The sequence below is a fragment of the Clupea harengus genome, chromosome 20 (assembly GCF_900700415.2).
Source record: "Clupea harengus chromosome 20, Ch_v2.0.2, whole genome shotgun sequence".
Taxonomy (NCBI): domain Eukaryota; kingdom Metazoa; phylum Chordata; class Actinopteri; order Clupeiformes; family Clupeidae; genus Clupea; species Clupea harengus.
This window is the reverse complement of record NC_045171.1, coordinates 6056015-6082694: the sequence shown is the minus strand read 5'-3', so window position 1 is coordinate 6082694 and position 26680 is coordinate 6056015. Positions and strand designations below refer to the sequence as shown.

At 46.0% G+C, this 26680-nt stretch overlaps 1 protein-coding gene across 1 annotated transcript in view; it reads right to left on the bottom strand.

The window, feature by feature from the left end:
• Positions 1–6446: 6446 nt before the first annotated feature.
• The window catches only part of tnmd (tenomodulin), a 43827-nt gene continuing 23593 nt past the window's right edge, over positions 6447–26680 (bottom strand). Inside the window, exons 4-7 of the mRNA XM_031587593.2 lie at positions 24117–24224; positions 19641–19800; positions 11780–11886; positions 6447–7346 (exon numbers count right to left, since the gene is read on the bottom strand). Of these exons, the coding sequence (XP_031443453.1) occupies positions 7137–7346; positions 11780–11886; positions 19641–19800; positions 24117–24224 (585 nt within the window). The 3' untranslated portion in view covers positions 6447–7136. The remainder of the gene's footprint in view (positions 7347–11779; positions 11887–19640; positions 19801–24116; positions 24225–26680) is intronic.

The window sequence follows — 26680 nt, the reverse complement described above, 5'->3', positions numbered from 1 at the left end:
TGAGTTGTTGGTGGTGATACCGAAACCAAAGAGTCATCCCTGTCAAGGACACTCCGGCGAGGCGCAGAGGCACGCATGGTGGCATTAGTCTCTGGGGCCCATCCATCAGGTCTTCCTCCGCAGTGAAAGAGAAGCAGGATATCAGGGGAGTGATCTTTAAAGAGAACCGTAATAAAAGAATAAAAGAAACAAACCGAAATATGCCTCACGGACCTAAACTGAGCAGTGCCTTAATGAAATAAAAAAAGCGAGGGAGGCCTTTTCCTTTTCCCTCGACCTGTCGTTCCCTCTCTCAGACTTCCTTTCGATCCGAGGTATTCCGTTTGGAATAACGCACGCCACCTCTTTCACTGGCTTGTGACTCGTTGCTCCGTGACTCTCAGTCCCACATTCCTCCGCTGTTATCACAGTCTCAGTGCTGTGTTGATTCTCCGCCTAGACCCCGTGGCCTTAACACGCTGTGTTTCTATGGAAATGGGCATTCACTGCCTCCCGAGGCAATCCAATTACAGATAGTAGATACTTGCAGACTTTCAACCGAGAGGCCGCGAGTTTGGAAACAACTCAGAGGCTGGTGATTCAAAGCAAAAACCCTTTATTGCTTCCCCAGAGTCGAAGTCCTGTTAATATGAAATGGAAATATAGAAATATATATATGACTATATATGATATATGATTGAGATTCAATTTTAAGGCCACAAATTTATTTATTTTGTGAATTTCTAAATTCTGTATAAAAAGGCTCTTTTTTATTATTATTTACATGCGTATGCAAAAAAAACAAATACGAGGGAAAGTATATACAGTAGAATTACATGAACCAGGAATTGAAATATGTTTGTTCGTCTCGAGCTGTATCTTTTCTTTTCATTTTGAAGCATTCCATGTAGTCCGCACTCCTTCGATGTTCATGTCTTTTTTTATTATTATTATGACAAACAATGGAAAGTGAAAAAAAATAAGCCTTGTGAGCGAAGATGCCCCCATGTCTTCTGTCATCTCCATAAATAGCCACTGAGACATCTTTTGATCTGTGTTTTTATATGGCAAATGTCTTATTTCATTGTGCTTCTCATCTACCCTCTGTGCAGGCATACCAGAGTCCTTTTCACCCCCAAACTGGCCAACCAGTGAACATGTCAACATTTGGTATTCGATATTTGAGTTTTGCCCTCCTGCCAGTGGGTATCTTGCACTCCCTGTCACATTTCTACACTGAGTATAGCCCAGGACTCCCAAGGCGAGGCCTTTAAAAGCCCAGGGCCTCTGTGGGGGGAGGGAGCTGGGCCGTAAAGCACACTGCACCCATATTGATCCTGAACTCAATTTGTACTGAATTGGTGGCCGTGATTGACTCTGCTGTCTGTAAAGGGGGTTCCAGGGCTGTCTGGATGGTCCTCGGTATTGAGCCAGAGGCCAGGCACATAGAGAGAGGCAGTGGGCAGTCTGCTCCAATGCCTCTTTTCACTCTCCGAAAAAAAAAAAATCCTCTGAAAAGGTCTCAGCCCTGAGAAATTAGCACAAGCACTGGACAATCGTGGTTATGAAATGTTACAGCATAGAAAACCGAAGGGCAGTCAATGACAATCCACGATTTGAAGTTCTCGTAAAGCTTGCCTTAACCCACCCCTCCCCGCCCATACCCACTCCAAAATGGATGCCTTACTGCAAGCATTGTCAAAACCCTGGGTTTGTTTCACGGGCTTCAGCCTTGTTTATTCTACCCTGACCCAGCACAAAGTTCTTTTGAGGGTGAGAGTATGTCGGCCGTACTCTTCTGCCCTGCTGTCTTCTTCCCGTTTAATATTTTGCTTTGTATTTCTGGGGGTGTCAAAGGCTCTCCATATGCTGAAAGTAGTGTAAAAATGTTTTTTTTTTTTTTTTTTCTAAAACAAAAATGTAATAAAGCTCAGTTTTTGCTTAAATGACCTCTTTGATGTCACATTCTTTCCGATGCCATGAAAATTAGCACTAAGCTGACTGTTCTGCCATCTGCAAACCACAAAGGACTCGCGCTTCTATTGTTCCGTCTTCATTAAGCACTTCTTTTTTCCTCAGCTCTCTCTCTCTCTCTCTCTCTCTCTCTCGTGCGACTCTTCTCATCTCATAGTAAGCATTATCACCAGACTCTGAATGAGGTCAGACCAACTGCTTGGGTTTTTACATAATTCTGTCTTTCGCATATCTTTTTTGTTTTGTTTGTTTGTCGTTTTTTTTTGCATCTTAATTTCATGTTCTGGGGCCCTAAGAACTCCCGGAGTTCAAAGGGGATCAGAGGGATACAGATGTTGAAGCCCACGCTGCTCTGCTGAGGGGGGAGTAAATAAGTGGAGGAGGACTGGGGGTGGAGGAATGAATGCGCTCACGGCTGATTGGACCCGGCCACCTGTGTTTTTATTTAATGCTATCAGACCTGTGATCCCTGCTGTCATGTCCAGTCATGCAGAGAGTGTGAAGCCCTGGAGACGAGAGACGAGAGAGGGCTCTTGCCTGCGACGTCTCCCCATTGATTAGCAGCTGCCACCCCAATGTGTGATGCTGCTGCTGCTGATGGTGATGGTGGTGGTGGTGGTGGTGGCAGCGAGGATGGTGAGGCCAGCTGCTGTGGCTCTGCGACTGGCCTGAGCCTTGTGTGTTTTGGTCTCTGACGATCTGTGTTCTGGTGGTGGGAGTGTGCGTGTGTGTTGGGATGGGGACAGAGACAGAGACAGAGACAGAGACAGAGAGAGAGAGGGAGAGAGAGAGAGAAAGAGAGCCATCTGGCAGCCAGTCGTAGCCACCGCTCCCAGCCCCCGAGTTTACTCAAGTACAGCTGGAGACCAGGCTTTTTCGGCGTGTCCACGGGCGAGGCAAACAAACACGAGCAAACACGGCCGCAGAAAATAGCACAAACAGAAACAACGGCGGCAAGCTAATATGACACCAGCCACTCCGAGGCAACAATAGCTAGGAGGAGGAAGATCAAATATAAACACATCAAAACAAGTAGCATGCCCCCATGCTCTTTTATGTGCTGTAATTGCCTTACTACATTGCCAATAACAACCCGAAACAAGCATAACCTCAAAGGACCCGCAGCCGTAGCCGATCTTCAGGTGGTCAGTCGATAGTTGATAGTCGACTTATTTGACATCAAAGCAAAAGGGTAAAAGACCAAAGAGCAGCTCCCCTTCAATTTAAATCAGTCAAGACTACGTACCTCGCCAGCGCAGTTAGTCAAACAGCAGTCCAGAGACTATGAAATGCTGAGACTCGAGGTTCCGAGGGGGAGGAGAGGGGAGGGGTGTCGGGGGCTGATGTTTCTAGAAACCTCTTCCGGCCCTGTGGAGTTGGCTTGCTGCTATTTCTGAGGCGAGGTGACGAGCAGCTTGGGGCTCGTGACACAGCTGAGGAGTGTGAGTGCAGACTGCCTCCTCCTCTCACGCCACCCCAGGGAGCGGAGAGCCAACGCCGGCCGCCGCCACCGCCGCCGCTGCTACTGCTGCTCGCTCGCGCCTCCGGCTAAGGGGCTGCTGGGAGATTTTTCACACAACAGGCGACAGCTTGTACCAGCGTGAGCTCTCTCGAGCACCGGCGCAGCACCGAGAGTCCTACCTCAACTAAAGACCACAGATTCCTAATCATCGCACAGATGTTTGGCAGAGAACCTGTGAGAGTCTGTGCATACATCTTCAACCGGGCGGAGGGCCGTAGGCTTAGTCCTAAACTGTCAGGGAAAATAAGACTATTTGAAGGCGTCATTGAAATAAGACTCATCAGCGTGTACATGCCGAACACATTCTGCACCATTTTGCCTAAGCTGTTGTTATTTTGAGAAATACTCAGATCACTATCAAGTAGATTTGAGTATTGATGAGCATAATTCTTTTTTGGCATCAACGTAGGGACATGCTGACACAGACTTGAAATGCAAGTGAAGGCTTTTGTTCCCTCATCAACCTCATCTGGCTCTATAGACTCATGGCTGGCTGGCTGCCTGGTAGAAACATGCTGTTCCAACCCCCAGCCACAGGATGGCAGTAGCAGCACGCTTTCCTCACCTCCCTCAGCCCCGCCGGGCCATAGAGAGTTCTCCATGACTGAACACGGTGTACTCTCGCTGTGTCTAGTCCTCCTGTCGCGGTGCATTTTTTTTTTGTCTTTTGCAGAACCACAAAACTAAACGCGGTAATGGGCAAGTAATGCACTGTAAACCAAAACAAACGACTAGGAGGTAAATTGCAGCACACTTTGATGTGATAACAAAAGAAAAACGATTCACATGCACACCTGACACACACACACACACACACACACACACACACCTGTTCAGGGTTCACTGCTTCATGGGCCACGACAAAAACCCTCGCCTCGCCTCGTCTCATCTCTGCTCGGCTATAGCCAAGCCCACCGCCACCAGTTTCACAGCGGTTCTCTTCTCTTCTCTTTCTTTTCTCTTCTCTTCTCTTCTCTTCTCTTCTCTTCTCTTCTCTTCCACCTGCATCCTCAATCAACGCAGACAAATAATAAATAGCTGTTTTCAATTAAATTATTTTGGTGAAATGTGAGGAAGGTGCCACAAAAGGCCAGACTATGAAACGAAAGGCTCTGATAATTTTTTTTGTCCCCACTATTAGATTCCTCAGATAGCTGGTATAAATGTCCTAAGCAGCTGGGGTTTCTGTTTGTTTACTGGTGTTAACAAAGCAGATGGTTTTATTTTTTACCATTTGTTTTATGTTTGTGAAGTTGTGAAGTGAAGCTTACGACACCAGCACTGCAGGTAATGCCTATTATCGCTCTGAGGTGGCTCCTGAAAGCCAGACGCCCAGTAAAATGATTGTCAAGACCTGACTGGCAACTGAAAAACACATATTATTGATATTCTGTGCACCCAATGGGAGACTGATGAGGATTGGCAGTATATTACAGATGGTTGAATCAACATGAGGTTAAGTACACACACACACACACACACACACACACACACACACAAATATGTGTGCGCATACACACACACAGAAAAATCAATCCTGTTACTTGGAGCTGGCGTGTGCGTGAGCTAAGTATCTGGCGTCTTACTGTCCATAGTGTGTGTCAGTTATAGCTTTTCTGTGTGTGTGTGGGGGGGGGGAGAGAAGTAAACACACATGTAGGTTATCATGTACTTCTCAGCATCGCCTTAAGGCATCACAGCCAGCTAAATGAGTTTGTTTGAAGTCTAGTGCTGTAAGGCTTTCAAAAGCTTATTGCTTCACCGTTTTACTCGTCTCACCACTGTTAGATTTTTTCTGTGAGCCCTGGGAAAAAAATGAGCTGAATTGACTGAATTTGATCTCATATTTAGAAATGCAGCATGCACCCATAATCACATGCCATGAGTGCCTTTTTCCAGTCAGTTTGGTATTTCAAGCCCCTGCAGAAACGTTGTTGTAATGTCGATGTGTGTTTGTCATGATCCATTATCCTGGTGTGTGTGTGTGTGTGTGTGTGTGTGTGGAGGACAGGGGCTGCCCCCTACTGATCGCCCGTCTAGACCACAAGCTTTGAATAATTCTCAGCGTTCTACTTTCTGGTTTGCATTTTGGGGAGAAATGGTATTTTTGGAGGCGCCAGGAGAGGTGAGGGCCCATCTCCATATCCACGGCATTATATTCCCAAGCTTTAGAAATGAGCAAAGTTTTTTTCTTTGCCTCCGTTGGGTTTTTTTTTTTTCAAAGGGAGAATGTTGCTATTACTAGCAAGCACCACTGCCCAGGAGTTGGTGGATTAAAGCAGACGCCATCAGTCACAATAGCCTAGATCTGGCCGTATTTTTGGCTGGAGTTTGTGGGGGTTATGTACGTGCTGAATTTGGCCATCTTTTGTCACAGAGATGAAAGCAATATCTTGCTCTGGTGTGTGAATCGCTTCCCCCAAAATGGCCACTGTGACTTAAAGCTTAAATCGATTCTCAAAACAGACGCCTTGGTTTGCGCAGAGCTCGACACTTATGCAAAGGTGCATCTCGCTTTTCTTTCACGGTAGCTGTCACACATCCAGTCGGATGAGAGACCTGGCTGTCTGCGCACATGCACCAGTCAATAGAAACCAGGCGCATGAAAGGTAATGACACTGTCTGGTGTCTACGGTATGTCTGAGCTGATGCTGCTGAGTCACACGTCTATCCCACTGACAGTCTCCTCACTCGGCCCGAGACTGCACTCGCAGTGCTGAAAGAAAGTTTGATAGCAAAACTGGCAAACTATTCTCTGTGGTTGGGATTTTATTAGTCTTCTTCAGCACGCTGTATGCAGACCTCCTTCACAGAAAGGCAACAAAACTTTAAAAGATGGGAGAAATATTGGACCCCTATCCAAACTCTCAATTTCGGCTTAGCTTTTGCTAAATTACAGTATTTTTTAAGAGACTCATTGAGAGAAACATTGTATTGATTAAAAAAAAAAAAAAAAATGACCAAACAGTGGTTTGTAAACATTTTCTTTCATTTAAAAAACATCAAATTCACATATTTCTTTATCAGCTTATACGCAGTACAGTTACATGTTGTACATGCCTACATAATTGTTAACAAATGTGAATACAGTAAGTCCTTAAGTAGTTAAGAACAGTATATCTCTAATATAAAAGAAATAGAAATACGTTAGTTACCCCTCACAACCATCTATTAAATAAGAAGGCAAGATCAAGGGGTCCATGCAAACAACAGTTTGGTGAAAACATTACTACTTCTAACTTTTGAAGTTTTGAGAACTTCAACCCCAAGAAAGGTGCCCAGTTGTTTACATCTGCAAGAGATTTTTGTTTACCAAGAAGGAACAGTTGATTGGAAAAGCAAGTCACGCAGGATTCATTGCACAAAACATTGGAAAGCCAATTTGCGAATAAATGTTGTGGAAGTAACGAACAGAGCCAAAATGGCTGAGCAAGCACTCACGTTTCAGTCTCTGCTTCGAGTTAATCTTACGAAACAATCAAATTAGTGTTTGTTTGTGTGCTCCGCTGATAGAGAATGATTTACATAAAACATTACTGCATCGGAGCCCAGCAAACTATGAAGTAAGGTATATCAGATATCCTGAGCTACGTAGCACCAATCAATCTTTCAATCAGGCAACCAAGTCAGTCGAGCGTGGAGATGCGCCGACCGACGTCCTCTAGACTCTGCCGAGCATCCGTGCAATCCACCAGTTGCACGGCATGATGATTTGGCAGATGACGCGCCCGCCCTGGTAGTAGTAAGGATAAGGCCAGTAGCCGCCCAGTGGCTCGTGGTAACGCTGGCAGTGGCGGTAACCACGGCGACAGTGCTGACAGCAGTAGCCTTGTTCATCCAGGGCGTTGGTGAGCTCGACTCCGATATCTCTCTGTGGAAGAAGAAGAAGAAAAGAACAGAGGGAGGGACGGTCAGAAGAGTTGCTAATCCCGCTGTGACCGACCTGACATCCTTGTTCACTCGAGACCTGATGGCTTGATTTGAGGTTTTGAGCACCTTGGATCTGATGCTGCAATTGACAACAGTTCAGATCCAGCTGTGCTCTGTGATGGCACGGATCAAAATAGTATTTACAAGCGACGGCCTTGATTTGAGCTAGCGGAGCATAAAGCATGCTATTATACCCTTGACCTTTCCATTGTGTCAGTGCTAGCATTACTCTAGCATGCCCTGTCCCACCCCTCGATCAGGAATCCCTTAGCCCTTTTGCCCGGCAGTTTTCAATCAAAGTGGGTTTGACACTGCTGGAAGCCAGGATAATTACTCTAACCCTTTCTTCTTTGACCTCTCACTCCTCGACTCTCACTTACGTGTACACACACACACACACACACACACACACACACACACACACACACACTCTTACACACCAGCGTGACACACCAACACAAACACACACACACACACACACGGTGAAATGGCTGCCACCCCTTAATTTGAGCACACAAATGAAAGCATCCCCCACCCCGGTGACCTTGGCACAAAGTGGCTGGCACATTCCTGAGGCAATTAGCAGAGTAATGATCGGCTAACAAGATTTCGTTTATTTGCTCACGCCAGCCAGATCAGAATTTATATAAGGGGGAAATGAAACTCAAATGCAAGGTAAATTGGGCGGAATTAATGGGCCGCAGATTTTTCCATTGTAATGGTCGGCATGCGCGTGTCTGTGTGTGTGTGTTTGTGTGTGTGTGTGTGTGTGTTTGTGTGTGTGTGTGTGTGTGTGTGTGTGTGTGTGTATCGCATGCCGAGAGGTGGCACTTAGCCGTGCCCACAGTGGGAGGCGATGCCACCCTGGTTGCGGCGCAGCGGTGGAACACTCCAGCCGCACGCACAAGATGGTTCTTCTGGGACCACATGCCGCCTCCCGTCTGATTAAAAATCACCGTGGTAACGCTTGTGACAGTCATTGACCCATATGTCTGGGAAAGACAAACAATCAGGTGTTGATTTGTCAAAAACAATGAGGAGGCGGCGGCGGTGGCGACGGGGGGTGGGGTGGTTAAAGAGAATTTCAGTCCCTCCTGGCTGGCACCGTAACTTTTCTCGATTTGATGTATGACTTCATCGTGTCCTTTTCAAATCAGTGCAAACGCACAGCAACTCACACACATGCGCACACACACACACACACACACACACACACACACACACACACACACACACACACACCCACACACGTAATGCAGGTGATACAAATCAGCCATTACAACAAAGTGCAAAGAGAGATGATGAATTGTCTGAAATTGCATTCTCTTAATGATGGGGACTGCATATATAAGAAGGGGGGGGGGACGGGACGGGACGGGGGGGGGGACACACCCAAGAGGACACATGTGCAGGAGTCATTGTGATTTATGGCTCTTGCAAATGCAAAGAGGCAATTACTGATTTATAATATCTGTCAACTGGTGGGGGTCATCTCTTTTACAAGCGACGATTAATAATGTAGCCAACTACACAATGACTGTCAATGTTTCCAGAAATCACATTATCAGGTCCACACACAGAACCTCGCAACCTCGCTGCTCCAGTTGTGGAAAATATTTCAACCAAATGATGTGTGATAAGGCACAAAACAAACAGACATTGAGTGGTATTGTCCCACTGAGGCGAATTAATCAAAGCCATCCCCTCTCAAATAGAGTGCACATATTAATCATTGTACCTTTGAATTTCTATCCGTGAGGCAGTGGGGCTCTGATCAGAAACGACCACCAAGGGAAATATACCCCTGTGCTCATAAACAGGCAGCATTAATTAGAAATTAAAGTCATTACCACCGAATCTGCTCGGAATTTACAGTGACGTTATTTTTTTTTTTTGTATTCCTTCGTGTTCGGGACATTAAAATGTGACACATCCTCCCTGGAGCGTCATGGGACTGATTTAATATGGACGAGTAAGGTGAAAAACTTTGTGTGGTATCAGCCGGCAAAACGTGGAGTAACTCGGAGTACGAGTCCCTTAAGAGCTTCTGATTAATGTCGAGCCTAATTATGTAACGACTCCCATTTGCCTCTTGTGTATTGTTCAGTCACTTACCATCTGACACGCAACTGGATGTTAATACTGTGCTTTACTATTTCCATGTTGTAGTGAGATAGCCATGGCTAATCCATTTTATAAGTAATAAGTTAGCCTCCTTAGCTGTGCAACTGCATAGTGTCTGGTGATACAAAGGTGCTGTTTCCCACTCTGTCTGACAGAGTGCTCGAGTCTAGGATGTTTGCAGATACATACTCTGGTCTAGATACTCTCTATGAATGCTAGTTTGGGATGTTTGCTGAACAGAAGGAGGTGGAGGGTCTCCCAAATCTTTGACAAGGGCACTTTCCTCCATCTCTCCTGGAAGGGCCCCCTCCTTAAGTGGCCTTTCTATTGCACAAACAGTGTTTAATCACTATTCCAGCTGCCAATAGCGTCCCAGGGCAAGGCACGTGGGTCACACGGAGGTCCATCAACTCCGTTCAGATACCCTATCAGGAATCAATTTGCAAGTCTGAGAGCTGACAGGTCGCTCTGCCCCGCTAGTCTGAGAGGCTTATCCTCGGAATGTGGGTCAAGGATCATGATGCAATTTCTCAGCGTGTCAGATGATAGTTATTAAGTCTGAGGGATCTCCGGGACCAGCGCCGTGCTGCGGCACATCACCGCGGCAGCCGTGGCGAAAGGTCGGCCTCGTAAACCTCACACCTCTGACGCTCCATCTCCGGTGGTTATTTATACGACGGGCGAGACAGGAGGAGAAGAAAACAAGAATACAGAACAAAGACTGCAGGAGAAGAGAAAAGTAAGACTTCCTCATGCCCCCTTTAGCAGGAGGCTTGAACAACAAACTGAGGCGTCGGTGGTAAGAAATGGTGGAGAATGCAAATGTCCTCTGTCCTCTGACTCCCAATTACTGGTGGGTCACTTCACCCCCAGCAACCAACCCCCCCAACCACACACACATGTGCACCCACACCCACCAACACACACACACATCACACTCACACACACTGCACACACACACACACACACACACACACACACACACACACACACACACCAACACACACATCACACACACACCACACACACACACACACCACACACACACACACACTGCACACACACACACAAACACCATACACACATCACACACACACAAACACCATACACACATCACACTCACACACACACACCACACACACATCACACCGCACACACACACACACACACACCACACACACACATCACACTCACACACACATCACACTCAGACACATACCACACACACATCACACTCACACACACACCACACACCCAACACACTCACCAAAGCTTTTGTTATCACTCGCCCCACAAATGGAACTTGACTGGGCAAGGAGTTGGAAGGGGATGGACTGGAGTCATACAGGGCTGACAGAAATAGGGCATATGAAAAGAGAGAGAGAGAGAGCGCGAGCGAGAGAGAAGGAAAGAGAGACGCGTTTCATCTGAGGATTTGCTTTAATTATACAGACATTGAAGCTGTGGCAATGAGAGGGGAGGAGACCGGGGAGGAGGAAGGATGAGGATGAGGAGGAGAAGGAGAAGAAGGCGGTGGTGTTGGCCTCAGGTGTCCCTGGGACGCGGCAGATAAATGTTCTTATTTCCTGCCTCTTTCTTCTCTGCTTCTCCCTCGTGTCCCTCTGTTCGGAGTGTGGGGGTGGGGGTTGGGGGGGGGGGGGGGGGGGTGGAGTCAATCGTCAGTTGAGCTTGTGTGGGCGTCTGTCCCTGACCGTTAGCGTTGGGCTTGGCATTAGCGCTCGCGCACAAGCACAGGTATGAGTCAAGGGGAATTTACGTTCAAACACTCTGCTCAGTGGTTGTTTATTCTAGCTGTTCATAATTAAGGCTAAAGTTAATAAATTCATTTGTTCATTAACGAGTGACCTTAACGAAGCAGAAGAGAGGCAAGAAGAAGCAGGAAAGGTTTCAGCGAAAGCTTAAGGGAGATGTTGCTGCCTTTGAAGACTAAACACCCCTCTCAATTAATGGGGAGACATTAGGAGAGTCTTAAGTGAGCTGGCCTCATTTAAACAGATATATAGAGCAATTTCAATGCCCTGTGGTTTGCAAATTCCGTTTCAAGTCTTGAAATGGTGCATTGATTAATGGCTGATTTAAACTGGATGAAGGCAGTGGGGGTGGGGGGTGCGTGGGTCGGGGGGGGTTGGGGGGGGGGGGGGGGGGTAATGGCAGGAGGGGTATGGGGGGTATTTAGATCACAGCGGTTGGTCCGCGGGTAGTGGCTTCCCCCGCGCTTCGGGTACTCACATAGTCGTTCACTGCCACGTGGTCCAGGACGTCCCTGGCCTTGCGCTGACCTTTGACCTCCTCATCGGGCGTGTCCTCCACATCCTCCACGTCGTGGAATTTGGCGTCTGAGAGAGAGAGAGAGAGAGAGAGAGAGAGAGAGAGAGAGAGACAGAGAGAGAGAGAGAGAGAGAGAGATACACTCTGACTCGGATAACATCCACACATCAGACGCTGTCTGAGAAAAGCCTCGCGGGAGGACTGTAAGCCTTGTCATGTACATAAAGGCCTTGTTAGATGATTGCTTCCTGGAAGTTATTAGTGTGCCAGTTTCGTCGGATCCCGGGGTCGATTTCTGTCTGGCGCAGCTGGGGTCAGCAGGATCATTCCCAAGACGGGCAGCGGAAGCTCCGCTTTCTGCCGCGGTGCCCGGCAAAATGGGTCAATTGCTACTTTTACATGGTCAAGAAACTAATTAGTCTGTGTGAACTTGAGCTGAGTGGATAAGAGGGAGTCTGCATCGGCGGCGCAGCTCCGAGGGGTGTGATGGGAGGTGGCTGTCTCGTTGGTGCTCGGCCCCTGTAGGGTTCGGTTCAGAGAGGAGGTGGTGTATTACTTGTGGTGTGTGGAATACAAAACACTTCGTGCTCCCAGGAAGGTCTGAAATCAAATCTCACTTATGCTCAGTCTACAGAGGAGAGACATGTTGGAGGGCTGCGTGTGCAGTCTCTGATGCCTTAGAGAGGTGGATGACAGAGAGGTGGCTGGTTTTGAAACTAGATAGTCGAGGTTTGGAGAATGGGAACAGTTGTAAGGCTTAGGCAGTGGTGTATAGTAACGAAGTAGAAATACTTCGTTACTGTACTTAAGTCGTTTTTTTGGCTATCTGTACTTTACTTTACTACTTATATTTCTGTTTACTTTGCTACATTTTGCAAAGAAAACTGATACTTTTACTCCGATACATTTCCCCTGAAACCTTCGTTACTCGTTACAAAATCAAATCATCTTTAGAAAAAAAAAAAATCATGAGAGTGACGAGACCAACGTCAGGGACTGGGGTAGAACACAGACTGCAAGCAGGTTTGGCGAATCAGTGGTCCTAGCGGAGGCTTTAGTATTGCCTATTGTGTTAAAATTGTGTTAAAATAAGGCCCAGTTTATAAGTATGCTCATTCTAGTCGGAATAAACTTCATAATTCTCAAAATTCTGACCCTTTGCTTTTTTATTAACAGCATTTACTTGTACTTTTACTTTCAATACTTAAGTACATTTCATATCAGAAAATTACTTTTGATACTTAAGTACAGTAAAGATCAGATACTTTAAGACTTTTACTCAAGTAGTATTCTAAAAGGTTACTTTTACTTTTACTTTTCCAGTAAGGTATCTTTACTTTTACTCAAGTATGGCTTTTGGGTACTTTATACACCACTGGGCTTAGGTGATAATCATTAGAAAAATGTCAAACAGCTAGTAGTGACTCATACAAGAAGATGCAACGTCATGGAGACGGGTTTTTTTTTCCAGGGGATGTTTTTTTTTTTTTTGACACTTTTTGACACTTTTTTTGACATTTTTTGAGTTTTTTCACAGATACAGAGGAACAGAAAAGTAAACAAACACACAAGACTGACAGAAAATAATACAAAAACAAAAAACAACCATGAACATGCTGGATTGCATTGATTCCACAAAGTGATCCTGAGACATATACAGTTTTCAAACATCAACCTGTCATTGACATTTAAATAGAGTCCATTTCACCCATTTCTCTTCACATTGCTCTGCCTGTACTCTTAATCTGTGTGTTAGTTGTTCCATCACATACATCTCACTCACAATTTTCAGCCATTCATCTCGAGTTGGGGGACCTGGTTTATACCATCTTTTTGTAATGGCTTTTTTGCAGGCCGCTATCAAGATTTTGAACAAGTATCTGTCTGTTCTTGCCACAATATTTCCAGCCATATTACCAAAATACAGTACTATACATGAATTAGGTACTTCGTAACCCAGGATGTTGGCCAAAATCAAGTGCACATCTTCCCAAAACTGAACAATGTCTGGGCAGAGCCAGAAGACATGAGCATGATTCACATTTACAGCACCTCATTCTCTCCAACATGGTTGGGACACTGATACAAATTTGCTCCTAAGTTTGGGAGTGATAAAAAATCTTATTATATTCTTCCAACAGTGTTCTCTCCATGTACGTGATGATGTAGTAGATTGCTGGGTTCTCCATATATGCAGCCAATCATCCTCAGAAATATTCACACCCAACTCTTTTTCCCATTTCTGCTTGACATATAGGTTGAATTCCCTTTACTCTCCATTAATTGCTGATACAATGCAGATATTATTCTGTACCTCCCTGAGTTGTATGTTCCTATTACAATTGAAATTACACCATTTTTGTCCTGGTTTGTATTTGGTTTTACCTCCCTCTCAAAGTAGTCCCTTAGTTGCAAATATCTGAAGTGATCCTGGTTATACAATGCAAACTTTTCTTTCATCTGCTGAAAACTCATGAAATTACCATCTTTTGTTACTGTACACAGTGCTGTTATTCCATTTGGTATCCATTGTTTGAATCTCTGGTCAAGAGTGTTTGGAATGAATTGTTTGTCATAGGCTGCCCACCTAAGTAGTCTGAGATCACCCTCTAATTTATATTTACGTGTGGTGTCATACCACACTTTGAATGTAAATTGGGTGATTCTGTCCATCTGTTTAATTAAATCTTTAGCGTCCTTACCACCCCCAATGAGACTTTGGATTTCCCTTCCTTGTACATATTGTTCAAGGCTTTTCCATTTAGCCTCATAGCGTTCATCACACCAGCAAACTATAGGTCTAATCTGTGCAGCATGAAAATATTCCTTGAGGTTTGGCAACGCCATTCCCCCTTTATGTTTCCCAAGTTGAAGAGTCTCAAATCTGATTCTCGGTCTTTGTCCATTCCATATGAACCTTGAGATAATTTTGTCCCATGCTCTAAATTGTTTTTCAGGTATCTCAATGGGAAGAGCCTGAAAGAGGTAGAGGAGTCGCGGGAGAATATTCATCTTTATGGTCTCTATTCGTGAACTAAAGTCCAGAGACAAGACAGCCCACCTGTTTATATCATTCTTGATAGTTTTGTCTATTTTAACAAAATTGGCTTCATATAAGTCATCCATCCCCCTTGTTATAGTTACCCCAAGGTATTTCATTGTTGTTGATTTCCAGTTTAGTTTGTAGTTTTGTTGTATAGTTTTGGATGGGGAATAGTTCAATGTTAATATCTGAGTTTTCGCCAAGTTCAACTTATAACCAGAGTAAAAACCAAAGATCTCAAGTTGGTTAATTAGTACAGGAAGACATGTGTCTGGGTCTTTTAGGTAGCAGATCACATCATCAGCAAAAAGCCCAATGGTGTGGTCTTCATTCCCAACCTTAATACCTTTAAGATCCTCATTCTGTCTAATTGCTTGCGCCAGCGGTTCTATAAAAATTGCAAAAAGTGTTGGTGATAGGCAACAACCTTGCCTGGTAGATCTCTCTAATTGTATGCTCTCTGTCAGGCTGCCATTAATTTTAATCCTTGCAGTTGGTTTTTGATAAAGTGTTTTAATGCATTGAATGGCCTTCTTGTTCAATCCAAATTTTTTGAGGACCTGATAAAGAAATTCCCAGTTTACACAGTCAAAAGCCTTTTCAGCGTCAAGGCTTATTAAGGCTGCACTGATGTTGTTGTGTCCAACATGCTCAAGAATATGTAGTGTTCTTCTTATATTATCATGGGTTTGACGACCCTTAATAAAGCCTGTCTGGTCTTCATCTATAATGTCATTCATAAAGTGATCAAATCTTTTTGTAATAATTGAGGTATATAGTTTATAATCTACATTGAGTATTGATATAGGTCTGTAACCTGAGCAGGATTCATTGTTATTTCCCTAGAGATCACTGATATCACAGCTTCTTTCCAGGATGGAGGTAATACCCCATTCTCAAGTGTGTGATTGAAAGATGCCTCAAGTAGTGGTACAAGTTGTTCATTGAATGTTTTGTACCATTGTGACGGTAGACCATCACTGCCGGGAGATGTATTTGCCTTTAGTCTACCCATTGCTTTTTCTATTTCTGCTCTTGTAATTGGAGAAGTCAAAGACCATTCTGTTGCTCCCCAATTGTTGGCAAGTCCAGTGTCTGTAGAAAATGCCTTAATTTGCTCAATATTAGCCGATGGAGGTTGGCTATAGAGATTCTTATAATAGTTCCTAAAATGAGTTTCAATCTCCTTAGGCTCATAGTAATTTTATTTGTGGTTATATCCCTTATCTTTATGGATCGTCCTATCAGCCTGTTGTTTTTTTAATCTTTTTGCTAGTAATCTAGTGGCCTTAGGCCCCACTTCATAATAAGATTGTTTTAAGAATCTTGTCTTCTTTTCAATTTCTATATTTAATAGTTTATCTATACTATTCCTAGCTTCTTTAATTTGAGGAAGTAGTGAAGGGTTGCCTGTTCTCTTATGTAGATGTTCAATCTCAGTCAGTTTCTCCTTTTCTCTCCTGTAGGTTTCCTCTTTAGCTTTTTTAATAGACGCTGTCTTAGGCTATTAGCCTCCCTCTTAAGACTGCTTTAAGAGCATCCACAAAACAACAGGGGCTAACCTCTCCATTGTCATTTTCAGTTAGATATGTTTTAATCTCTTCTTTTATTTCCTCGACAAGTACTTTATCATTTAAAATGCCAACATTTAGTCTCCACAATTTTCTTTTCTCTTGTGGTTTTAGTTGGATTTTCAGATACACTGTACAGTGGTCAGAGACATCAGCTCCTTCAATTTCACACTCCTTTACTCTGTACAGGTCCTTTTTGTTAATAAAAAAGTAGTCAATTCTGGCATAGCTATCATGCGGGGCAGTAGTAGTGTGTATAGTCCCCTCTTAGAGGGTGGAATTCCCTCCAGAGATCAGCTATACCAAATTCTTTGAATGTAGTTTTGACCATTGAAGTGACTTGGTTGGCTTTTTTCTTTTTGTTTGTTGTATCTAGTTTATTATTCATCACAATATTGAAGTCGCCCCCACAAACTAATATTCCTTCTGCTTCCAATATTATGTTGTTGAGCAAAGATTTAAAGAAATGCTTTCCACTGTCAGGTGGGCATAAACATTAACCAGTGTCACTATTTCATTCTCTAATTTTCCCTTTACAATAATAAATCTTCCCTTTTTGTCACTAATTATTTTGATACATTCAAATTTGACTGAATTTGATATTAGTATGATTACTCCTCTTCTACCACCCTGACGGAAGGAACTATGAAATGTATTGGTATAGCCAAACTTCTTAAGTTTCTCACTTTCCTGCCCAGACAAGTGTGTTTCCTATAGGTATATAATTTGAGCTTTGTCTTTTTCAATTTGGTCATTACCTTTTTACGCTTAATGGATATTAAGGCCATTAACATTCAATGACAGTATCTTAATGTTATTCTCTATCATTTCTGTGGTTGTAATATTGCAATCCAGACCTTAACATAAAAACAATAACAGTAAGTGAACTCTGAAACATAAATTGAACATAAAACATTGTGACTTCCAAAGAAAAGGATGAGTTTAGCCATCCTCTATGTTCCCTGTTGGTGGGAGGAGGAAAGGTGCCTCGTGCTCGTAGGGGCCCTCCCTAGTGGTGAGAAAATACTCGTTCCTACTAGAAATGTCCAACATTCGGCGCTAAGGCCATTTCCTCAATCGGTTTTGAAAGATAGACTTGCTAGAGTCTTTAGTCTTTATATACAGCATGTCGCCCTGAATCAATTGTAGTTCGCATCAAAAGGGGAAGAAAAGAAAAAAACAGCAACAAAAGAGCAGGCTAGCAATAGGTGGAAACCTTGCCTTCAAAAATTATATGTAATCTAAATAGATTATAACAGAGACTTAGTTCGAATGGGAATCTAATCCAATGTAGATGTATGTGTAATCTAATAACCAAAATAATACCTCTACTTTTATGTCTCTTCAAAAATGAGCTTCCAATTTCTTCTTTCTTTGAGCGTTTATCTCCCTGGTCCGTCAGTCATGGTCCCTTCTAAACTCTGTGAGTCTCTCCCTTGCACGTTGAGCTGCTCTGTCTGAAGTGGTGTTTTTCCATGGAAGTAGCTCATTCAGCCGTTCCTCAACGACCGTTGCAGTGTTTGTCTTCTCCACAGTGACCTGGTATCCTCGTCTATTCAGGTCCTCGGCCGCCTCTTCCCCAGTGGACGCGCATCCTCGTGTAGGGCGTCTGGAAACGGATCCCCTTCTCCTTCAATATGGTTTTGATCGGCCCGTATGCTTTGCGTTTCTTCACGATGTCAGTTGCATAGTCATTATCAAAGTAAATTCGCTGTCTATCGATCTCAAACTTCGTCTGCCAGGCTTTCTGAAGAACCAACTCTTTGACTTGGAATTGAAGAAAGTTCACTATTATCGATCTAGGGGTTGCTGTCGCAGTTGGCTTAGGGATCAGTGCACGGTGCGCCCGCTGTATCTGAAGTTCAACTCCAGGCGGCAGACCGAGATGTTTTTTGAGCAGTTCACTTACGAAGTGAGCGACTGATTTTCCTTCTTTGCCTTCTGGTATTCCATAGATTCGCAGGTTATTTCGTCTAGAGCGGCTCTCCAGATCAATTATCTTGTCCCGCATCTCCGTGCTTTGTTTCACCACTGTTATCAACGTGTCTTTCAATTCCAGGCAGACTGACTCCAGGTCGGCTATGCGTGTTTGCGCCTCCGTAATGATAGCATTCTGACTCTGCAACTCACTCAGAACTTCTGCTTTGAATTCGGCAAGGTCATCCTTCATAGACTTCGTGACATCGCTTTTAAATTCACTTAGGTCCTTTCTCATGTCTTGTTTGAAATCTTTCAGCTCTTTAGATAGTTGTGACAGACTTTCTAGCACATTGTTAATGCTAGCCTCGTTACTCCTACTTGTGGCCATTTCTTCTTCTCCTTCTTTCCCATTTCCTGACTTTTTAGGCATCTTTTTGTCGTTCTTTTGACTCTTTTGCATCTTCCCTCCTCTCACATTGGATTTTAGGTGTATATAATTCTGATATTTTTTAATAGGAGGTATTTTTCTAAAACCGATTAGAGGAGCTCTCTACTATGCGTCCATCTCGCTCTAGCGCCACACAGGAAGTCCCCCAGGGGATGTTTTTTTTGCGGCATTCGACTGGGCATTGGATGGTGACAATGAGATGATGAGGGAGTCAGAGCCTGTCTGAGGAACATGCAGTTTTCTGAAGTGGAGAACCATGAAGTGGAGAATCATGTCCAGACACTAATTGTTTAGAACACCACGCCCCTTCAAACATCACAACTCAGCAGCTTTAGTGTCATGGAAAAATGTGAGTTTCCTGGTTTTTGGTCGGAAATCCACTTAAATGCCACTTTTGTGTTTTTTTCTGGGCATGTTTTGTTCCTCTAAGGTATGTGTGTGTGTGTGTGTATGTGTGTGTGTGTGTGTGTGTGTGTGTGTGTGTGTGTGTGTGTGTGTGTGTGTGTGTGTGTGTGTGTGTGTGTGTGTGTGTGTGTGTGTGTGTGTGTGTGTGTGTGTGTGTGAGAGTGAGAGAGTGAGTGAGTGAGTGAGTGAGTGAGTGAGTGAGTGAGTGAGTGAGTGAGTGAGTGAGTGAGTGAGTGAGTGAGTGAGTGAGTGAGTGAGTGAGTGAGTGAGTGAGTGAGTGAGTGAGTGAGTGAGTGAGTGAGTGAGTGAGTGAGTGAGTGAGTGAGTGAGTGAGTGTGTGTGTGAGTGTGTGTGTGTGTGTGTGTGTGTGTGTGTGTGTGTGTGTGTGTGTGTGTGTGTGTGTGTGTGTGTGTGTGTGTGTGTGTGTGTGTGTACCTCGGAGTGGGGCGGGGTGGATCCAGTGGATGGGCAGCTCCCGGCACACCTCCCAGATCTTGGTCTCCAGCAGGAAGGCGTGGTTGGTGATGGGCTCCTCCGATGGGACCCACACCTGCGAGTCCTCCACCTTCACCTCCACAGTCTCCAACTCGCCAACCTGAGGGAACACACACACACACACGCACATACACGCACATACACGCACACACGCACACACGCACACACACACACACACGCAGAGAGTGAGTGAGGGAGGGAGAGTGAGGGAGAATGAGAGATGGACACACACACACACACACACACACACACACACGCACAGGCTCTTACACAGCTTTTTCCCCCCGCTCACCCCAAACTCCTTTGCATGCACTGCTCGCGCTCCTCCACCCCACAGGGGATGCCTTGGGGCTTTCATCCAGCTGCCCCGGCAGTCCTGAGAGTGGAACTGGGAAGGACTTAAACCCGCCGCACACAACTTCAATACGGCTTGACCCTTGCAGAAGTGCTCTCTGCCCCACTCTGCTTTCAAGCCCCCCTCACCACCCCCCCCCCCCCCCCCATTCCCTCGTCCTCCACCCTCCAGCTGTCTGGGGCTGCCGGGGTTTTTTCACTCCACAAGCAGACGACTGAGAATCTGATTTGACTTTCATGTTGTTCCACGGTCTCCTCTTACTGTATACTATGGAGGAGCGATATGTTGATAAATACGACATGTCTGAATGGAAAAGTATTGCATACAGAAGCACACACACAGAGAGAGAGAGAGAAAGAAAGAGAGAGAGACATGTTGTAGATATGGGGCTATTAATATGCTTAATTTGTTGATTCTGTAGTTCATGAGCTGTAAAGTAAACTATTATTGCTTAATGATAGGGATGGCACATCATTTTACTTCTAATAGAGATGTATGAAAAAAGGCGTTGGCAAAGCATCCCCCCGTTTAAACTGATGTGTTTGTTTGTCTGGTGTGTATGTAATCACATAGGCAAACAAATACACTTCACATTCCCATGTTAATTAGTGCAGAGTACAGGGGAGAAAAAATGGTTGACTTGACAAATGTTTTTTTCAAGGTGATTTTCTCCCAGTCTGTAGCTTAATTGCACATTAGTTAAGCTTGATGTCAAGTCCTAGGGCTATGGAGAAAGCCTGGATCATTTACTTTGGGTTGTGCTCTCTCCCTCTCTCTTTCTCTCTCTCTCTCTCTAAACATCTCTGTCTCTTTCTCTCTGCCCTCCTCCTATAAATGCACTCTCTTCCAGCCTCCTGCTTCTCCCTCTCTCCTCTCCCTCTCTTTTTTCCCTCTCTCCCCCTTTTTTCCTCTCTTCTTTTTCCTCTGTTTCTTCCACCCTTGCTGTTCTTGGTCTATTAGAATGTATTTCCCCCACCGCATCTTGTTTGTTGCGAAGTGACACCCCACTGACCTGTGGAGAGGAAGAACCCACTCCGGTTCTGCCTGATTAGAACCTGACACTCTCACCCCGGTACCGCTACATGCTCGGCTGGCTCCTTGACACACTTCCCGGCGAGCATCCGACCCCCCCCCCCTCTCCCTCCCCTCCTCCCTCCCTCTCCACCCCCACCTCCCCCTCCAAACCCTGGCCACATCAGGCCAAACTAATGATGACTCAGGTGACAGCCGCCTCTCTCTCCTGCACCCTTGAAATTATAATCTCTCACGCAGCCATCACCCAACAATGATTGGATTTCTCCCTGCGGTACCATTGGCAAACGCGCGCATGCCGAACGCGTGCCACAGACAATCTGATGCCAAATCTCTCAGGCCAGTTCGTCCATACGGTGTGCCGTGCCTTCTTGTCTATATGTTGTGATATACGTTGTCGCGGCGCGTGCTAACGGCGCGGGCGAGGGGCGAGGGCTAATCCAGGTACATGCTGTGCAGCTGGAGGAGCGGCAGCAGAGATTTCATCTCCAGCGCGGCGCTGCGAGCAGGACATGGGCAGAAAAGCCAGAGGATTACTGCCTTCATCATTTTTTTTTCCCCAGGAGGGAATAAATCGAAAATGGCAAGAGAAAGTGAGAGAGAGAGAAAAATAGGAGAAAAACACACACACACACACACACACCCACTCAAAGAGATACACGCACACACCCACACACACACACACGCACACACCCACACACACACACACACACACACTGGCTGCAAACAATTCATGTTTGTCACCTGGTTTTACTCTTGAGGCTAGTTTATTTTCCTTATCGGCCCTTTGCAGTTCCTCCATTGGCTGCATTGTTTTTCGCCCTGCACTTGGTATGGGAATGCTCTCCTATGCCCTGTGGCTTGGTGGCTACAGAAGCTAATAATACCATTGTTGACTTTTTTCTGGGTTTGCATATGGAGAAACAGAGAGAGAGAGCGAGAGGAGGGATATAGAAGGAGGGAGACAGCGAGATGAAGGGAGACAGAGAGGGAGGGTGGAAAAGAAAGGGGGGGGTAGGGATGGATAGGGAGAGGGAAAGAGGGTGAAGAACAAAGAGGGAGACCGAGAGGGAGAGAGAGAGAGAGAGAGAGTTGCTGCTGTTGGTGTGTCTGCACGCATCCTCCCCCTCGTCCTTGTGTCTCTGTGTTCTGTTGTGAGTGACAGCGAGTGACGTGTCGTGGCTGGGCTCCAGCGGGGCTTTTGTGGCGCGGGGGGCTGCTGCTGGTCTGAAGCGCTCTCCTCCCGGCCGTCTCCTTATCTACCACCACACTGTCACCTGATCCTGCCCCGCGGCCTGCCAGCAGGTGGGGAGAGACGCGAGGGGTTGCCGGCCTGGTGCGCCGCTCGGGCAGCAGCCAGGACTCGCGGCCGCCGCCGCCGATGACGACGACGACGGTGCCGAGATGACGCCCCAGCACGCCTCGCGGACACACGGTGTTGTCTGTGGTCTGCCCCGTACTTGACGTGGGGCTCTGCATTATCATGAAGGCCACATGCTCTGGCCCCCTGAGCCGCCACTGTTGTGTGTGTGTGTGGAGGGGAGGGGAGGGGTGGTCAGGACCCGGCCAACTTTGGGCAGAGTGCGGCCTCTCAAATTAATATTCCCAGCATCCGTCTGATGGCGGATCATAAGCTTGGTTCTTTCACTCGTGCCCCCGCCGTCTCTCCGCCTCTCTCTCTCCAGTTTGGTGCAGTGCAGCCCACAGCTTGCCTAATCCTTTGCCATGTGTCCCTCTCTCTCTCCCCCCCCCCCCCCCCCCCTCTCTCCATAACACAGACCACCCCACTCTCAGCCGCCTCTCCTCTCCTCAATCTTCCTCTTCCTCTCTCTCTCCTTCTCCTTGTGAGCCTCTCAACCCCGGTGGCAGCAACCCCTCGCCTGCTCTGATTGATTCCACATCTGTGGAATGTGGCTTAACAGAGAAATCTAATTAGGTCTCACAATGTGCAAAAAAGGGAGCAAAAATGGCGGCGACATATGGCGCTTGCTAGGCAATTAGTATCTGTAAACATGGAACAGACATTAAAAAGATGAGAGGGGTGCGGGGTGCAGTCGGTAGTGCACGGTTCTCCTCACCACACAGACACACACACACACATACACGTGTGTGTATACACCACTCCCTTCCCTTCCACTCTGCCTTCCTCCACCTTCTGTTGTAAAAGTCAGAGAGGATATTGGAGAGCTGGCACAACAATGAGGCGAGCATGTTTTTTATGACCCACTAAAACAGACTGGCAGATTAGTCACTGTTGCTTCGCTTGCTCTTTCCCCACCCGCCCTCCTCATCCCGCTAATGTCAATGGGGATGAGGCCAAACCATATGCAAAACACAATCCCACGGAGCCCCCGCGCACCGCCATTTTGGCTCTGGCGTGGATAAATGGGAGATTTTGATCAATGGGATTTCGCCCCAGTCTCTCACGCAGCCCGGCTCCAAACATCACACACGTGGCCGCTGCAGAGCCGGCCAGAGGCTTTGGCTTGAAATTTACGAAGCAAACATCTTCAAATACCATTTTAATGGCTTACCTTTCCCAGGGCCCGCTCACTCTCCTTAAGGCTATTTGGGCTCAGGCTTCAGAGGCGATGATTAAAAATTAATATTAGCTCGAGATTGACGGCAAACACCTTTTGATGTCCACCACAAAGGGGATTGATAGGTTTCGTGAGCACCAGAGACCCGGGTTATGTGCCGTGACGTATAACGCCGAGTCCACCCGGCTCCCATATTTGGTTATTATCTCACGGCACGTGGTGTTCCTTTTTCCCCCCCATAAAGTCTAAACCCTGACTGAAAGTCATATAAATGTAATACCCAGCTCTGTGATTGGACAGTGCAGTGCTTCCTCTGTTCCCTCATCCTTGGCCTGTATCTCTGGGATTTGTCATATGTATGTATGTAACACCCAGCTCTGTGATTGGACAGTGCAGTGCTTCCTCTGTTCCCTCATCCTTGGCCTGTATCTCTGGGATTTGTCATATGTATGTAACACCCAGCCCTGTGATCAGACAGTGCAGTGCTACCTCTATCTCGGCATCCTCGGCCTCCAGCTCTGGGATGTTGGGCAGCTCCTTGGGCTGGGTCTTGATGTAGCATCTCTGGTGCTTGGAGAATCGGATTCCAGTGATCCCCTTGAAACGGAAGAGAGGAAAAAAAAAACAGAAGTAGTTAAGTGAAGAGTGGCACAGTGTGTAACGGTGTAACAGGTAAGGCACCCACTGTGACGCCTCGGTGGACGATGAAAAAAAACCATTTCTGAATATTGCAGTGGTACAGTGTCTCTATTGAGCCGCCTAAAGACGCTGTGGAAAATTAAACCCTTTGTTGCCTCCGACGACAACGACGGCTTAATCTCTTTTAGGTGTGTGATAATGTGTATTTGTAAGTGGGCGTGTGTGTGTGTGTTTGAGATAGAGTGTATCTCTCGCTCTCTCTGTATCTGTGTGTGCATTCTAGCATGCATTTCTGCATTGTGGCTGTAAAATGCGACTGCTGCAGGTGCGCCAAATCTCGGCGAGGCAGCCTGATCAATACACCACTTCAGCCATTCAGGGCTGAGAGCCTCTTGAAGTTTTTCTTTTGTTTTGCCGTCCCGCCTAAACCTGCTGAATTCCACCTTTTCAAGGCCTACGCGTCATTCATTTAACCTGCTCATCCGTGTGAGGAACCTACTTTTCCTGAGACCCGCTCATGACTGTCTGCCATACAGAAGCCAATGCTTTTCGATTAGAGCAAGAGAGAGCAAGAAAGAGAGAGAGAGAGAGAGAGAGAGGGAGAGAAAGCAAAAGAGACAGACAGAGAAGGAAAGAAAGAAAGGGAGAAAAAACACTTTTAGGATTGTGGTGCGTGTCTTTAACCGCACAGAGCTACTGTGTGGCGGCAGCAGTGAGGCAAAGCAGACAGCAGTTGACGTTCCTTTAGTCGTTGGAAATAATATATCATGAGAACAGACGTGGGGTAAACTCTTAGAAATGACTGGCCTTCGTGCGGAACCGGGGCGAACTGTGAAGTGGCATGGAAATCAACTTGATGTAATCAGGATTTAATTACGTCCCTATTTACGACAATGTTTTTTAAGTCGCGGTGTGATGAAGACGAGACACCTCTCTCCCTCTTTCCCTGTCAGTGCCTTCTCTTTGGCGAGCTTCAGTCAGCCAAGGATACAGCAGGATCAACATGATGCTTGTCACATTCCAATCTGCTCCAATGTGTCTGGGTGGTGTGTGTGTGGTGTGTGGGTGGTGTGTGTGGGGGGTGGGTGGGAAGGGTGGTTGGTTGGCTGTGGCAAGCATAATGTTTATGCCCGAGATTATTTTGATGAGTTGGTGTTCAATTTGCTGTAATGGCGAGCTGCTACCGAACGGAAGGGACAATCTCGTGATGAGATGCAATGATTACAGAGCCTGGTCAACCAGAAAATTAAGAAAAGACACTTCATTACTTGGATAAGAAATGGGAAAAGGATGTGATTTCGGCGACAGCGCTGAAGTACAGCGGCCTCCCTGCAACCGGCTCGGATTAAAACGCAAAGCGTTCCCCCCACCAAACCATAACCCCCCCACACACACACACACCCCAACCCCACCCCACCTCACACACAGACACTCCAACTCCCCCAGACAGCTTTCCAATTGAACAATTATTTGATTGGAAGCAGCAAGCATTGCAGTTACAGGAAGAGGTTAGACATTAGCGTTCCAGTCATCGGCACATCACTTCAGAGTTTCTCAGATGGCGCATGTCGGCCATCAGCTCAGGTGACAGACGGGGAGAAACAAACAAGAGTACTGCAGCTTGCCTTCATTAATGAGGACTATCAGATTCCCATTTGTGAGAAGCGTGTCAAATAAAAACATAACCACCACCACCACCACCACCCTCCTTGTCTTCCTCCGTCTGTTCATCGTCCCACCCATCAGTCCTCATGAACTGTGACTCATTTAGGGTCACCTGACGAGTAACTGTGTCAGTCTTGTTCATTACCTTGTCCAGAGTGGCGACGTGAAGAAAGTTTTGAGCGTCAGCTTACATGTACCTCAACTTTCCTTAGCAATGCAGCTAATAAATAAACATTGACAGCAATATGATGGGCTTATGCCAGTTATTACATTTTCATTTGCTAGCCAACCGCAGTCTTTGGTTGGATTTTACGGACAAGAACACAAACAAGTGAAGAAATATATATGCAGTATACTGCATCAGAATCTGCCTTGTATTGAGTGCCTTTCGGTTTTTTTCATATACTGTCGGCTACATTAAGTCTGCTGTGTCACAAGGGACACCGTTCACTCAATAGTTGCTCCTGTTGGCAGAGGTGGCTCTAATTCGTTTCCCTTTGGATTCCAAGAAGCTGTTCAGAATATTTGGCTGGATCTATACTAGGGGATTTCAACCCTGGAGTCTTAATGGCATTATCTCTCCTCATTTCCGTTACAGGTGTGCGACGCTAAGGACACGCCAGAGATTGTCTTGAGTGTGTTCTTCCATGACAGTCTTCCATGATAAATTCGGTTCCGACCCCTGCCCCTTGACTAAGACTCGATAGGACTTAAAAAAGGTTTGTGTTGTGTTGCCGTGACGTTTTAAT